This window comes from Acyrthosiphon pisum, chromosome A1 (assembly GCF_005508785.2).
Source record: "Acyrthosiphon pisum isolate AL4f chromosome A1, pea_aphid_22Mar2018_4r6ur, whole genome shotgun sequence".
Lineage (NCBI taxonomy): Eukaryota > Metazoa > Arthropoda > Insecta > Hemiptera > Aphididae > Acyrthosiphon > Acyrthosiphon pisum.
This window is the reverse complement of record NC_042494.1, coordinates 112,028,745-112,045,504: the sequence shown is the minus strand read 5'-3', so window position 1 is coordinate 112,045,504 and position 16,760 is coordinate 112,028,745. Positions and strand designations below refer to the sequence as shown.

The 16,760-nt window shown below is 31.6% G+C and overlaps 2 protein-coding genes across 2 annotated transcripts; one reads left to right on the top strand and one right to left on the bottom strand.

The window, feature by feature from the left end:
• The first annotated feature begins 574 nt into the window (after positions 1-574).
• Positions 575-2,746, top strand: LOC100160490 (tRNA (uracil(54)-C(5))-methyltransferase homolog). The gene is made up of 8 exons (XM_001947979.5): positions 575-881; positions 946-1,176; positions 1,269-1,439; positions 1,505-1,737; positions 1,812-2,023; positions 2,110-2,252; positions 2,312-2,390; positions 2,451-2,746. Exons 1-8 carry the CDS (start codon positions 774-776, stop codon positions 2,663-2,665), a joined length of 1,392 nt encoding a protein of 463 aa, XP_001948014.2. The 5' UTR covers positions 575-773; the 3' UTR covers positions 2,666-2,746.
• A 7,485-nt stretch (positions 2,747-10,231) lies between these two features.
• Positions 10,232-12,389, bottom strand: LOC100159087 (uncharacterized). Its single transcript, NM_001326619.1, is given in 2 exon segments — positions 10,232-11,305; positions 12,316-12,389. Coding segments are annotated over 2 exon segments (777 nt in total). The 5' UTR covers positions 12,370-12,389; the 3' UTR covers positions 10,232-10,582.
• Between the last annotated feature and the right edge of the window lie 4,371 nt (positions 12,390-16,760).

Below are 16,760 nucleotides of genomic sequence, written 5' to 3'. Positions count from 1 at the left end.
TACCTACAGGATATAAAAGAAAAGAAAATAAAAAAAAATAAACACCATTGTAAAAACAATAGCTCCCTCGCTCCGCTCAGAATCTAATATTTTGATTTGTTTTGAACTGTTTAGGAACATTTTCAGTTTCCAATTTATTAGTCTTTTTTTCTATGAATGTCAATAAAATTTTATTTGTTGGGTAAAAAAGCTTGAAAATTTAATATAAGGCTCCTACTATATTGTTACAATGACATTTGAAAAATATTAAAAATCCTTAGTCACAGTTTTTTTTTATAAGTATTTAAAGTTCAAATAATTATTAATTAATGCAGGTAACTCATAGATTTGATATTATACGTTAATTATAAAGAACATCATCATAGACTTATTATGAGATAGCAGCGCCAACTTAGCGGATATTATTACAACTACATAAACTGTAACGAGTTGTGACCGGGCAGTTGTGTACAAATCATATTGCCGACGTCTAACCTGTTCTTTATAATCGTGGTTTACACGATGATAGCACAGTATATTCCACGGTCTTCTGTGGTGATAACATATATTTTCTTATCATATAAAGTTGAAAAGTTCAATGCTATAATCTCGATTTTATATAAAATCCTGTTTTTTAATTTTATATCCTGTACTCCGTAGTCCACCATTTAATTAGTGATTTTTTTGTTGTAAACACTACATGTATTTAAAAATTAAACAGTTTACACTCTAGGTACCTATATAGTAGTATATTGGGTATATTCAAAAGATCCTTTTGTGAAGCTTAGTTTAAAATGTTTTCACCTTATTGTAATAATAATGTACACAACATTGTAAACATTAAAAGGCCTGTATACCTCACTTACTCGTTTATTAATCATTGGATCCAAATTCGTAAAAAGGTATAGGTACAAATAAGTTTGTTGAATAATTAAAATTACAATCCTATAAATGATTTTTTAATAGAGCTCAGTTACTAACAACAAAATTGAAGTGTCCAGTACGGATATACTTACCGATGAAACCCAATTTCGTGCATTGGAAAAATCTGTTACTCCTTTATGTCGAATGCCGTATGAGAAACAATTGGTTCTGAAACAACATTGGACAAATACTGTATGCAAAGAACTGCGCAGTCGACTACACAATGCAAAAACCTTGATTAGACTACCTAAAGTCTTCCCTATTTCGTCATCTGTATGTGTTTATTATTTACAACTATATACTTTTAATTATCTCTACATAGTTACCTACTCATTTTTTATTTTTTTTTTATGGGTATGTAATAGCCACAAATAAACAAATACCGTAATAAGGACGAGTTTAATTTTCGACCTGGTATTGATGGTAACCCTAAAACCCTTGGATTTTTTGTCAGCAATCCAACTAAGGAAAATATCTATTGCGTGTCTGCCATGAAACTAATTAATATGAAGCAATCACATAAAGATATTGCTCAGGTATCTAACATTTTTGTCTTAATCACGTCTACTGAATGTATTTACATACATTTTTTCAATTTAAGGTTTTTGAAGCTTTTGTTAGAAAATCTGAATTGCCCGCTAGTTATGATCATATGGATGGTGGTTTTTGGCGAGGAATCATTGTGCGGAGCAATTTAAAAGGTGACAAAATGGCCATAGTGGTTGCTAATCCTAGAGGTTATGCCAATGAAGTTATGTTGGATGAGCAACGTAAATTTAATGACTACTTGAAGAGTATTAATATTAATGTACAATCTTTATATTTTCATCCTAGGTAATCTATTGTTGTGTATAATATGTTAATTGAAACATCTTGAATTAAATATAGATTTTATTCAACTCGTTTAGTTTGCACACTAGAAGTTCAAAAGATTCAACATTCATTCTTGTTGACGGCGATAAATATATTTATGAGGATTTATGCAGTTTTAAGTTCAGAATATCTCCAGACTCATTTTTTCAAATTAACACGTTAGCTGCTGAAGTTTTGTACAAGGAATTGTTCAAATTAATCAATCTAACAAAGACATCTACTCTGCTGGATTTGTGTTCAGGCACTGGTATAATTTCTACAAAATACAATCATAATTGAAGGTTAATATTGACTTATTAATGAGATGTAAAACAAATTCATTTCATTTCATAGGTACAGTAAGTATAATAGGCAGTCAACACGTACAGTCGTGTGTTGGTATTGAATCTGTGGCACAAGCTGTTAATGACGCTAAAGAGACTGCAAAAATAAATAATATACACAATTGTGATTTCATTGAAGGAAAAGTAGAAATGGTAAATATACAAGTGTCTCCTTTACTAACAAAGTGATTCATAGTGATTTTTTGTTAAAGGTATTAAAACAAGTTTTGGATGAATTGAGCATGACCAGTGATTTGTGTGCTGTATTAAATCCCGGTCGAGCAGGCGTGCGTAAGTTGGCATAAACACATGCACCATGTTAAATTTTTTATTAATTTTCAATGTTTGTAGATCCGAAAGTTATAAATGCTATTAGAAATAATAGGTTGATCAACACTCTTGCGTATGTGTCATGTAAAGCAGACAGTCCAATAACTATGAAAAACCTTGTGGAATTAGTTGTTAACAACAAAAAATCTCGCCCTTTTACTTTGAATTCAATAAAACCAGTTGATATGTTTCCTCATACAAAACACTGTGAATTAATTTTCATGTTTAAACGTTAAATTATATATAAAATAAAAAAAGTGCATAATTATTTGTAAATTTACATTTTTTTCTAGTAAATTATTGTCATGGCTGAACCACTAAACAAAGTTATTTAATGTATATATACGTATAAATATATAAACTGCCTGGTTTAAAGAATCTTTTCTTATTAAAAATGTCTGAGATTTTATTTTTGAAATGGGTATACAAAAATTAAATTGCATATTATTTAGAGATATTTCCACCAAAATACTCACCTACAGATAAGATACAATAGTCTTGGATATCTTGCCATAGTTTAAAAAGGTTTTTGGAAGTATTCAGTAGTTAAGACTTTATGTTCTGTTTCAATACTTACTTTTATATTCTCTATATCTTGAATCAATTTCAAGGAATTACCTATTCATGAATAATTTCTTTTTAGCATACTCAGTAACGAATAAAAACCATTTGGGGAATTTTTTATGAGACAAAAATTCATGAACAGAGCTGGGCACTTGTAATATAGAACAAATGTAGTAGTCACTCTTCTCAGTTATAATTAATACATTTTCGCTTTAAATTGCGTGACAAAACCTAACAAATGATTATGTGTAAATCTGTGAACTGTTAATTGTTGGTTATTTTGGACTTTTTTTTTTACATATTTTTACCACATTATTCGAGAACATGAGTAATTTTTGGTTGGGGGGACGGAGTGGCCGAGCGGACTAAGGCGTCGGTGACGACCACAATTAAAGATATAGGTATTCCAAAAGGCTATCGAATGATTGAGAACGTTATACCTTTTTGGCCGAGACTTAAAATTAACAAAGAACTTACCGCTGACCCAAAAAATACCCGAAAAAGAATACGATTGAGAATGAATTTACGTGAAACGTTGCCGTATCATTTATTTGGCTATTGAAAGATTCATGCCCGTAGGTATGCATAAATATTCTTGAAAAAAGTCATCAATTAGAATTATAACCTTATCCAAATATATGGGCATCTAATAATATGTAATACAAATATATGAATACAAAATGTAAAATAATAATATGTAATACTTATAAAAATATGTAATACACAGAACAATTTTTTAAACATGGTCACCTCCATGTATCCTTTTAATTATACTTTTATTAAAATTCTGATTTTATAAGTATACCTGAAGACTAATATTTTCAAATTACTGATCATTTTGTACTACTCAAAGAATGTCCTGTGGCAATACAAACTTAAATTGTTCTAATGAAAATCTCCCTTTTTTAATGTAAATTATTTTGCGGGTGATTCTCTTGAAAATGTTAAAGTATCATTAAATATATATATATATATTAAATCAAAATTCTAATGAGTAGGTAGTTTCTGAGTTATTAAAATATTCATACTAAGGATAATGGTCCTTTAATATGGTTTTAGAAAAATATAAAGGAACAAATATAGTTTAAGGGCCAAGCGATTTTTTGAATTTTTTTTTATCGAAACTTATGTATCTCATCCATTTAAGAACGATGGTGCAATCAGAATTTGTCGCTCTCATTTAGTTCCGAAGTTATGGCCTTCCAAAGTTTGCGATTTTACGTTTATACGCATGCGCGCAGCACTACTATAATGCAGCGCAGAGGACCATTTTTGTTATTTTTTTTTTTTCTTATGTATTCTAACCTGTTTAAAACGATGGTGCAATAATAATTTATTGCATAGATTTTTGTTGCACCGAGTCACCGAGCGGATTAAAACGAAATATCCCCCGATTTGTTATGCAACACCTCCCCAAGTGGGTCACAGGGTTAAGAAAATTGCATTTTTGTTGCACCGAGTCACAGAGCGGGATCACTCGCTCGCTGCGCTCGCTCGGACAATTAAAAACGAAAATATCCCCCGATTTGCTATGCAACACCACCTCAAGTAAGTCACAGGGTACATAATATATAACTACATAAAAAAAAAGTTAACCGAATACGCAAGTACCAAAAAATAACAAAAATGGTCCTCTGCGCGTCATTATAGTAGTGTTGCGCGAAAATCGAAAACTTTGGAAGGCCATAACTTCGAAACTAAATAAGAGCGACAAATTCTGATTGCACCATCGTTCTTAACTGGATGAGATACATAAGTTTCGATAAAAAAAATTTAAAAACCGCTTGGCCCCTAAACTAAATTTATGCCAAAAAAATAAAATGTCGAGCGTTCTCAATCGTGTTACTAAAAATGCCGTTCTCAATCGTATTTTACCATTCCAAAAAGAATCTTTGAAACCAAATGTGGGGTTTTTATACAACAACGCCTCGGCATTTTTAAATAAGGATAATATTTTTAGGTAATATGGATATTTAAATTGATTATCAATTATGTAATAAATAACGACAACTTATGAAATATGAATAAGTAAATTCAGTTTATTATATAAAAAAAATACAATATTACATATTTACATACACAAGTTATTTATATATACCTACCTATATTTTAGATTCTGAGTGGAACGATGAATATAATATTGATTTTACAATGATGTCTGTTTTTTTTTTTAATTTTTTAATTTTTAATTTTTTTTTTAAATTTTTTTTTGTGTCTGTGTACACGATAAGTAGTCGAAATAATGCTTCGATAATAATTCGAATAATTCCCAGTAATTTTTAAAAGAGTCAAGAAAAACCAAAGAAAAATTAAGGAAAAACGGAAACTTTTACGCAAAATCGATTTTTCACAAAATTGAATTTGGTTTTTGGTGTAACTTTAAAAAAAATGACCGTAGATACATGAAATTTTGATTGAATGTTTATATTAGCATTTTCTATACACCATAACATTTTCAAAATATTTTGACTTATTTTGAGCTCTTTACGGACATTGTCACTTTTCATTTTTTTTTAGTTTTTTTTCTAAAAATATCAATAAAATTTTATTTGTTGATTAAAAAAGCTTGAAAATTTAATAAAAGGCTCCTAGTATATTGTTTCAAAAGCTGATGAAAAATATTAAAAATCCTTAGTCACAGTTTTTTATTATAAGCATTTAAAGTTCAAAAATTGACAAAATATGGAAAAATCACGAAAATTAGCAAATTATTTTGAGTTAAGAATTCGTAAAAATTTTTCTTTTTAAATCTACGATTTTAAAATGTAATACAAGATTCCTTATAAGATTATCTACCTTTATCAAACAAAAAATATCCATAAGAAAGTCAAATTAAATTTTTATGATCGTTTGAAATTGATATTTTTACAACATTGGATATTCACTCGATTTCTGAATGTTTATATTAGCATTTCCTATACACCATACAATTTTGAAAATATTTTGACTCTTTTTGAGCTGTTTACGGACATTTTCAGTTTTCAATTTTTTTAGTTTTTTTTTTCTATAAATATCAATAAAGTTTTATCTGTTGGGCCAAAAAGTGTAAAAATTTAATACAAAGCTCCTGATATTTTGTTACAATATCAGTTGAAAAATATTAAGAATACATAGGCACAATTTTTTTTATAAGCATTTAAAGATCGAATTTTGACAAAATTTATCAAATTTTAATTTGAAAAATTATTTTGTAGTTAAAAATTTATAAAATGTTCAACTTTTGTATCTAAGAATTGAAAATTTAAAACAAGATTCCACGTAAGTAATTAATTCTGTTACCAAAAAATCTAAAAAATACATTTACACAGTTTATTTTTATAGTCATTTTAAGTACAAATTTGGACGAAATTACATATTAAAAACCAGAATAACTATTTTAGTTATTTTGTTGTGATTGTATAATATTATTCTTGGGTACTTGAAACTTCTAAAGTATACTATTATATATCTATGATAGTATCACGGTTTGTTGTTGATGTATAACGCGTTATAAGTACCTAATAGATATTATGATATGATTAATTTGGAATTTATTATAGGTACCTATTATAAGTCAATTTTTTTGATATATTATATAAATTTTTTATTACCATAGACTATATAATATTATGTCTTATACCTAGACTGACATACCGTCTCCGCTCAGAATCGTTTTTCTTATACAATGATATATCATTGAATTCGAATTTAATACCATCCATTATACAGTGACCCACTTGTAACCTACTGTACAGCAGAGCGAAATCCACTTACCCACCTTTTTTTGTATATGATATCAGATATGGTATTCAATTGGTTATTAACTATAGTTTAAAATGTTCAACACCGGATGCACTATATAGTAGTCAGAGTACTTTGTTAAGAACTTGTGAATGTCAATAAATATTGAAGTAAATATTACTCGTTCAGCAACCAGTATTTAATCGTGGTTGCGACGCGCACCGACGCCGGTTCAAAACCTCGGCTGCAGGCGGCATTTTTCTAAGGACAAGTCACGGTGTTTGGAGAGAAGTGCCGCCATCCCCCGAACGGGCATGGCAGATACCTACGAGCATAGGCGCAAATAGGGGGGGCTTTAGGGACTAAGCCCCCTCAAAAATGTCCATAGCCCCCCCCCCCAATTATTTCCTACATTTTGTTTTAAGCTTATTCAATATTATCAAAGTAAGGCCCTATTAGCCCTATTAGCCCCCCCAAATCTCAAACCCTATTTGCGCCTATGCTTACGAGTGCCCACTAAAAAATCTGCCGAACTGTGTAAACGTGTTTAAAACCTACAGTACCCTCCCACACAGTAAAAACCACCCAATGGCCTAAGTTGCCGCGGGTTAATTAATAAAAAAAATTTTTGGTTGACTGCTGACCATCTTTAAAATGCTGAAATCATTCAAAAGTCTTTGAACAATAGTCAAAGAATTATCTCCAAATTAGTTTATCTGGAATACAAATACGTTACCCACCAAGACTAAAATAGCATTACACAACAAAACATGTACCTAATATCCAAAAGCAATGTCAATGCAAAATAATAAATATTGTAAAAAATATTAAATATTTAGGTTTCAAAATGTGATCCAACATGAAATGGAAAGAACAAATTTTTACAGTCGCAACTAATATTAGGGAAAACGATTTATATGATAAGAAAATATTGATATAATAATAAATTTTAATATGTCAATAACATGACATATTAAAAAAGAAGCAGCTCCTCTAATTTATCTGACATCAGTTGGCCCTATTTGCAATTATTGTTCTATGGTTGAACCGATCATCACATACGGAATTTTAGGTTGGGGAGGGTCTTTGATAACGTTCTATCCCAACTACAAACAACCAAAAACCCATTAATACGTCAATAATCCAAAAAATTGGAGTGAATTAATCTCGTATAAAATTATTAAAGGTAAGATTATTATCTAGGGCATTTCATAGGATTTTTATTTTATATTTTAATTTTAAGACAAGTATTATGAGTTGGTACCTATTTTAAGATTGTAAATTGTTGGTACTTCTTAAAATACTTATAACTTGCTTTAAAATTAAAATATAATAAAAGCCTATGAGATAGGTACCCTAGATAATAATCTTACCTTTAAATTTTAGAAGAGCTGGTAAAATGGTGAATTCACTCTAATTTTTAAACTAATTAAGCTAAACGTGATCGGCTGACTATAAATAAATGATTTATGTTTCTAGGTTTTTCTCGGCTGCATTTATACTTCCCAACACAAACTTATATTGATCTATCATCTAGTCCGGCACGAGCTGAGAATAAAATACACACATCTCGAGGTGTCTAAGCGAGTATGTCGGTTTGAATTAATTTGTCTACAAAATACAAATTCCTGATCAGGATGTGTCTACGATGTGCGATTAATATTTGTTGAAAAGTTGTTAGCAATAGCCAATAGGCTAACAGCTATAATAGCTAATAGGTATTTTATTATTCCACTCGGGTCGGACCATGACAAATTATATAGGTATATAATAATATTTGTCATAGGTCAGACGAACTCAACAACGGCAGTGCGCCACAATCTGATATAATATACCTAATATTATTATAACTTGATTTACGCATACATTATACGACTGACCACGAGAAAAGTAAAAATTGTATCCTAGGTATAGGTGTTTACACGGTTACACAAATATTTATGCCAAAATAATGCCACTCGGTTTTATGTGTGAGTACTCAATTTTTTTGATTTTTGATCGTAGTTTGCCTTTGGGTTTTTGGCAGTGTTTGGAAGGAACGAGTCCAAAAAGACGATTCCTTTTAAAGAATGGCATGATGAACGAATTCCTTTTATTAAAAAAGAACGAGAAAATGAACTAGTTCTTTTCTTAAGGAAAAATAACAAAATTGTTCGTTCCTTTCTAGTTTCAATAATTTACACAGATAAGTATGTAAAAATCGAAATTAAGATATATTTTTTTAATGTGTATAATGTATATATTCCTAATTAGTGATTGTTATCGAGTATCGACGTTAAGACAATCGATATACATTAGCCAAAAATGTAATTTTGAAGAAAATCTCAAAATATATAATAATATATTGCATAAACATATTATAAAATATGTACCTACTTGTAGTTATATATTATAAATAAAAATTAAAGAAGTATGCATAATATGAAAAAAAAAACATTGATGGTTAAATAAGAATTTTTATTTTATTTGGAACTAAAAAAGAATCTCGTTCATTTTCCAAAGGAACGAATTCTTTTTTTTTTAAGGAACAAGGAACAGAACGAATTCCTTTTTATAAGGAACTCGCCAAACCCTGGTTTTTGCATATACATATAAAATCGTTTATGAATTATGTTTAAATTTATGTCTCAGAAGTAGTCGTAGATTTCCATATACCTCTACGGCTCTACCCATAGGTGCCGGATGGACTGGCTAGGGTGGCAGGTGGGCGATCCGCGCCTGGGTTCGGCGAAAATGTAGGTTGCTTGAATAAATTTGAGCCGATAACTTATAACTATTTTATTATTAGCCCCAAATTGAGCCAAATTTTCTGATTCCCCGGGGCCAATTTATATTCCCAGTCCACCCCTGCATATATATACAATATAAGTAGATACACATACAGACATACGCATTATAGTGAATTACTCCTCGTTGACGAGGTACACTAGGTACTATATAGCTAACTATACAACTTTAGTCAGTAGAGCGGTTACCTAATTTTTCCCTTTTTATTATGTATTGATTATTTTTTTTCGTTTCTTGAAATATAATAATACGTACCTATATATATTAGTATTAATTCATATTCCCTTTTAACAATCATAGAGACACACGCCCAGATGTCTGACTATATAATATTATGTTCCATCTAAAACACTATACATTTTTATATTACTGTGAAAATATTTCGCAGTACCTAGTACTTATACAGTTATACCTTCAATTATAGGTACATTTCCTCAAGGTTATAAAAATGGTAATTTTTTTATAAGCAATCAGCCCATTGGGGTGTTTTTTTTAAACCAGATAGGGGCAAATTCCTACCATGGCACCCACCTCCCAAATAACGCTAACAATAGTACCAATGAGTATACTATATTATTGTAATAATGTAATTTATATTAATATAATAATATAAATATATAATATAACGTTCGGTATATGTATACAGGGGAGTATATAATATATATTTGTTAAAATATTATCATTAATCAATGTATACCTGATCGTATGATTTAAAAAATAAATGGAGCTTATGAAATGTCAATAATATTATATTCCATAATAGTTGTGCAGGTATTTTAATATTTTATACATATGAATGCAATAGGTAATAATTACTGTAACGGTAACACGTTTACAAAGCATAACATAAAATATAATATTATAGGTATATCATTATGAACGTCTCTGCTCGGATATATATCCTACCTACCTATATAATATATAATATAATTAGTTTTTATAATATTATGCTTTGTCACTTACGCTCAAATATAATATATAGTAGGTATACACATGCGCACAAACGATAATATTATTATACAGCGTTCATTGACGCTATGAATTTATTTAATAACATTATACAATAACATGCAGGCATCGCTCTACTTGTTGAGCTTGGACGTAAACGACATGAGGCCCCTGGCCAGACCACCGCCCATGTTCATTGCGCCGCCCAGGTTGAGCGTTTTTCGGAGCATGTCAAATCCCTTAATCAACATTTTGGGGCTCAAATTGATTTTGTTCACGATGTTAGTGATCGTGTCCAGGCCTCTGTTCACCTCGCCACCGTTGACCATTTCGGTGACCAGCCGCAGGGCGTCCGTGCCCACGTCCGAATGCATACGGGACACGGTGACGTACACCTCGTTGGCCACATCCTGGAAGCCCTGCATGGCATTCGGGCTGGTGACGGCGTTGGTGAGCGCGTTGCACGTCCGGACATGGCCGTCAGCCCGGTTACTGTCATTAGTCACCTTGACCCGCCTCCTGAGCGCCCTAACCACTGACGACCAGAACAGTTCGTTGACGAGCACGTTACTCAACATGTTCCTCGCCGCCCTAGTGTTTAGCTTGCCGTACTCGTTGGCCTGGTTGATGTCCTCAAACGCGTTCCAGAACATGTCCTTCACGGCGGTCAGGTGCGGGTACTTGGCTGGTGGTGGTGGTGGAGGCGGTAATGGGGCCACAGTCGGTACCCTGGTCACCGTCCGCTTCACCGTCCGTCTCACCGGCGTCGGCGAAGCGCCCGTGTACTGCAAGCCGTCCCCGTCATTGGCCGGAGCTGCCGATGTCACAGTGCGGGTTCTTTTTATTGAAAATGCGTCCTGCAACACGAAAACGTGCGAATGAGTTACAAGATCCGAGAAACGAATACAATTCGGACTAGGATAGTCGTTATAGTGGTTTGACAAAAAATACGAACATCACACAACGGCGAAACTTTGAGGCTCTGATACAGATTTGATATAAATATATAATTTACATTTACATAATATTATAACTACGCTATATAATATTATAATATTATACTTAGCCACTTAGGTATAGGCGTATATGGGCGTACTCGGGTATTTTAGTATTTATCGTATCTATATAGATAGGGTGCTGATTCCAGAGACCTGACGTATTCTTGAAATTATGCTTATTGATATAGCCGCATATATAGGCATATATATACTCTGTTCAGCGAGAGACCACGCCGTGCACCGACGAAAACTGGTTCTCCCACGCAACACCCTGCCATTGGGGAACCAGTTTTGATAGCCTAGTGACGCGGAGGGATGCGCAGAATTAGCGTGATCTCTCGCTGAACAGAGTATAGGCGGGTACTTATATAAGCTTTAGAAAGGCGTGACAGGATACGCAACAATGTACGTGCCTACATTTAATGATGTAAAAAAAAAATAAAGGCTAATTTATAGTAATGTATAATGGTTAATAATAAAATACCTCGTAAAATAAATCTTACCTATGTTAATTAAAAAAAAAATTAAACAATATACTTTAATATTATTCAATAATCATCAACATAGATTTTGAAGTCGCCTATGAAAATGAAGGCATTAGTATGAATATATAGAAGTAATAGATTATAGGTATAGTTAATTGTTTAATTATAATTGTTATGAGTGCCTGTTCTACCTAGGTATATAAACACTGTATATACGATTATACTGCTGAATTATGAATATAGTACTGAATAATTTTTAACATAATATTATAATGTATATGAAGTCTGAAGATGCCTATTACCAAATACCAGTTACCTACTAGTATTCACGTTTTATAGGTACCTATATATTGGTAATATTGACTTTATTTTATTTGAATTTACCTGTACGAAGCAAGAGCACAGCACGATCGCCAATATTTGGATGTAAGCCATCATTGAGCTTTTTTGTATAACATTCGCAGGTTAACACAAGTTCTGTAGTTTTATACCCGAATACTGCGACTTTTGCTGTACATGGTGGTTCACGAGAACAATAGCCAACACCAGCTGGCACGTAAATACCGTAATTACTGCTGTGCTGTGGAAATTGTGTGAAAAATTCCGTATATGGGTAATCCGCACACACGTTCACATTTATATCTACAGGATGTCTCACAGGTTAGGTTCAAATAGTCAAACAAGTCAATACTCCAGATGCGTAGCCACGCATATTTAACGGAGGTGTTTTAATTAAATATAAGGAGGGGCTATTCACGCATATAATATATTTTTGGATTATACGCCCGAGGGGGATGTTTTGACACCCAAACCCCCTTCCCCCTACAGCATTATATATAGGTGCACGTGTAAGCTAGTATGCAAATATATATATACAATCCTCTAACCAGGGACAGATAACTCATTGCGTTATACAATTTGTATTTTCAGAACGTTTTTATAAGAAAATGAGCGAAAAAAAGGTCTTTTGAAGAACGGGTTGTGGGACTAAAATGTTAAATACCAGCTTAATTTTACAGCTTAATTAAGCTTAACTTAATTTTGAATTTAGCATCCCTGCTATAAAGGTAGGTATCTACAACCCATTTTTCGTCTAAATTCTATAACTCTTCATAATAATAAAGATGATAACTGTACACAGTCTGGAGCTAATATAATATGATCTCACTTAATGGAAATTACCTTCTAGTTAAACTTTTTAAATATTGATAGTTGATACGCATACAAATATAATATAATATAGGTATTATACAAGTTGCGTCTCTCTGCGTTGTTTGAGAAAACGTTTGGGACATATTATTTTTTAATAATATATTGTAAAACCAAAAATGATAAAAAACAATTATTATTATACGTAACTATAATTACTATGGTTTTACAAGTATTAATTTTCCAAATACTTAACATGCGTGTTGACAAAAACGGTAGACACCCTCTATACACATCAACTGAAACGAAACGCGAAACCCCGTGAGGTATGGAAACCATTGATTACCTACATTGTTTACACTCTACAAATTTGTTCATTATAATTTTTTTTGTTAACTAAATTGTTTTTCGTAGTCATATAATATAAGTACTCATATTTATTTAAAACTCTAATTTTCAATGTGCAATTTACACATGCAAAAAAATAACAAAATGTTATTTTATTTATGGCATAATATAGGTATTAATATATAAATATTAGATACCTACCTAGCTATTTAGATAGTATTGAAAGATGAGCATTTTGTTAAAAAATCATTTTTAACTTAATTTTAGTTGGTTGATTTTATAATTAATTTAATTTTTAAGAACTTAACTAGTTTAATTGACTGTTGACATAATTAAAATAATTTCCCATTTTTCAGTTGAATTAAATCAGTTACAATCAAGCATCAAGTTAAAATTAAAAATATTTTTGAAATGTCTGTTTTAGACTCTGAGTGGAGCGATATTTTGCACTCCCCTTGAAAAATTCCTGCGGAGCGGACGCCATTTCTGGACTCTGGAAGCAATAGGTTCCAAAAAATTAAGTTTCAAATTTATGCTCGGTTACTTTATTACTTAGATATAATAAAGATTTTTTAACGGTTTTAGATTCTGAGCGGAACGATAAATGTATTGATTTTACAATGATATGTATATTTTTTATTTATTAATTAATTAATTTTTTTTTGTCATCTGCACCTTTTACTGTAGGTATCGAAAATCGAAACTGTTTCAAATTGTAACGGTTACGGTTTCAGTTTTTGAGAATGGTTTTCTAAATTTTCTGGTTTTGGTTTAGATTTGAAGAGAGGTTTTTATGTTTTTTTGGTTTTGGTTTCGGTTCCATAAGAAGTTTTTTAAATTTATCGGTATCAAGAACGGTTTTTGAAAACTTTGAATTTTTTCCTTTACCTATAATAGCTGTAGAGCTGATTTTTATCATCTATTAACTATTAAGGTAATGTCTGAGCCTAAAGCCCTAAAATATGTCCGATTTGTATAATTTGTGTAGATATATACAATATATAGCAAATGCCAAATTTACGTTCAGAAGATCTAATTTTGTGTATTTCTAATTTCTTTAATAGGTTTTACTTACTTTTGCATACAACATATGATTGAGATCATTATTCGATTCAGTGGCGGATTTAACGGTTGTTTAGTCGAAAAGTGCCAACCTCCTAAATTGTGTACTGAGGGGAGGGCCTCAGCCCTCAATACAATTATATAGTTGGTTTTTTTAAATTTTGACAAAAAAAATGTACCTATATCACAAATTGGAATATAATTTATCATTGTTTTAATCATAAAATAATTTAAATATATAGGAATACTTCAAAAGTAGAAAATGTTATAGTTAAATAAAGTAGTAAAGATGGAAGTAATAACTTATATACCTACGCAAATCTAAGTTAGGTCAGTGGTGGATCCAGGGCTTAGTTTTTTTTTTTTGGGGGGGGGAGGGAGGCAAAAGTACAAAAAATACAACATTTTGCTACAAAACTGGCTAAACACAGTGTAAAACAAAGGGAGACTATGACGATTGGGAGGATGGAAAATGCCCCCTTTGCTCCCCACCCTGGATCCGCCCATATGAGAAATAGGTACGCCAATATCAAAATATTGATCACAAATACGATTATTTATAATTATAAATTAATATAGGTGTAATATAGTTCACGATTGCATGAAAAATAAAAACAATAATTTTGTAAGTAATATGAAATAACAATCTTTAAGGGGATCAGAAGCGGCGATTATCTGTCTTTGTCTAACACATGTGCAACATAGGATTATAGACGTGTTATATTTCTAACGTACCGATTAATCTATAGTGAAGCGATAAGAATTCTGAAAACAGATTTGAATTTGTCGTCAAGTCTACTTGAGATCGACTCCACTTTTTGATATTATCCCCCAAAATCATAAAAACAATATATTAAAAAGAGTAATAAAAAATTGACATATTTCAATTTTTGGAGAAGTTTAAATCAAAAAATCAAAAATGTGGTAAAGTCGATCTCAAGAGCACTAGACGACAAATTCAAATCTGTTTTCAGAATTCTTAACGCTTCACTAGATTAATCGGTACGTTGGAATAAGAACACGTCTATAATCCTATGTTTCACGTGTGTTAGACAAAGACAGAACATCGCCGCTTCCAATCCCTTTAACCAGTGGCGTAAATTATGATTTATTGGATACCTACCGTTTTTGTGATAAATTCGCAACGTAGGTATACGTCATATGAATATTGAAAAATGTGGCAAACAGGGCTGTGAATTTAATGCGTTTGCACTATGTTTTGCACCTTTGCATATTATGTTTATATATACATTTAACGGGTTAGGAGTATAGGACATTGTTTCTAACTATACTATAGTCTATAACTATCACCATAAAGTTTTTGTTAATATTTAAAATAAGTATTATTATTATTATTATACATCTTTATACATATAATTCTACTGTACGTGTGTTGTGACTAAACTCCTCCTAAACGGTTGGACTGATTTGAATGCATTTTTTTGTATGCGTCTGTGTGACGCCCCGGATTTTTAGATTTTTCACAAATCATCCCCCTAGGTCCAACCAGGGGATGTGCTCAAACGGGGATTTAGAGATTTACGGTGGAAATGTTTGCTTATAAATGGCTGCCATGGGTTTTAAAGATATTGTAATAATAGTTATTGGCTGCAGTGAAATCAGTGTATTCATTCAATGTATTTAATTTTTTTGTACTCTGTGTTTTGATATTATGTGTATCGCAATTACGTAAATATTGAGCTCACATATATTATACTCACATATAAGTTACGTACATAAAACAATGTCATGTCTTCGTGGACGAGGAGGAAATACTGGTTGACAGACTCGGCATTCACAATATTAGTCCAGCCGTTTAGAAGGAGTTCAGGGACATACTTGGTATAACTTTGATACTTTAGAGTTTACAGTTAAATTATAAAGTTACGTACAAACGGCCAGGGGGCCACGATCTCCCACAGGTAGATTGCCTACCTAATAATATACTGCTGCGAATCAACATTTTTATTCCAGGAAACAGAAAAGTTGAGATAAATTTTGAACACCATACACGATACACCGAATATTAAATAAGGAATTGAACAAAGTTTGAGCCATATAGAGTTGGTTCATTTAACGGGAAACAAAACGTACGTGTCCCCAACCCCCCATCCAAAGAAAATCTCGAAAACTTCTATACAAATATTTAGTACGTTATTTGTATGAATTTGTTTGACGGTTCTTAGAATTTGTACGACACCAGTATTCGAGCAATATCGGAAATACAGAAGGGGGGCTGGAGACAGCCACCCCTAATATAAATAAATAAG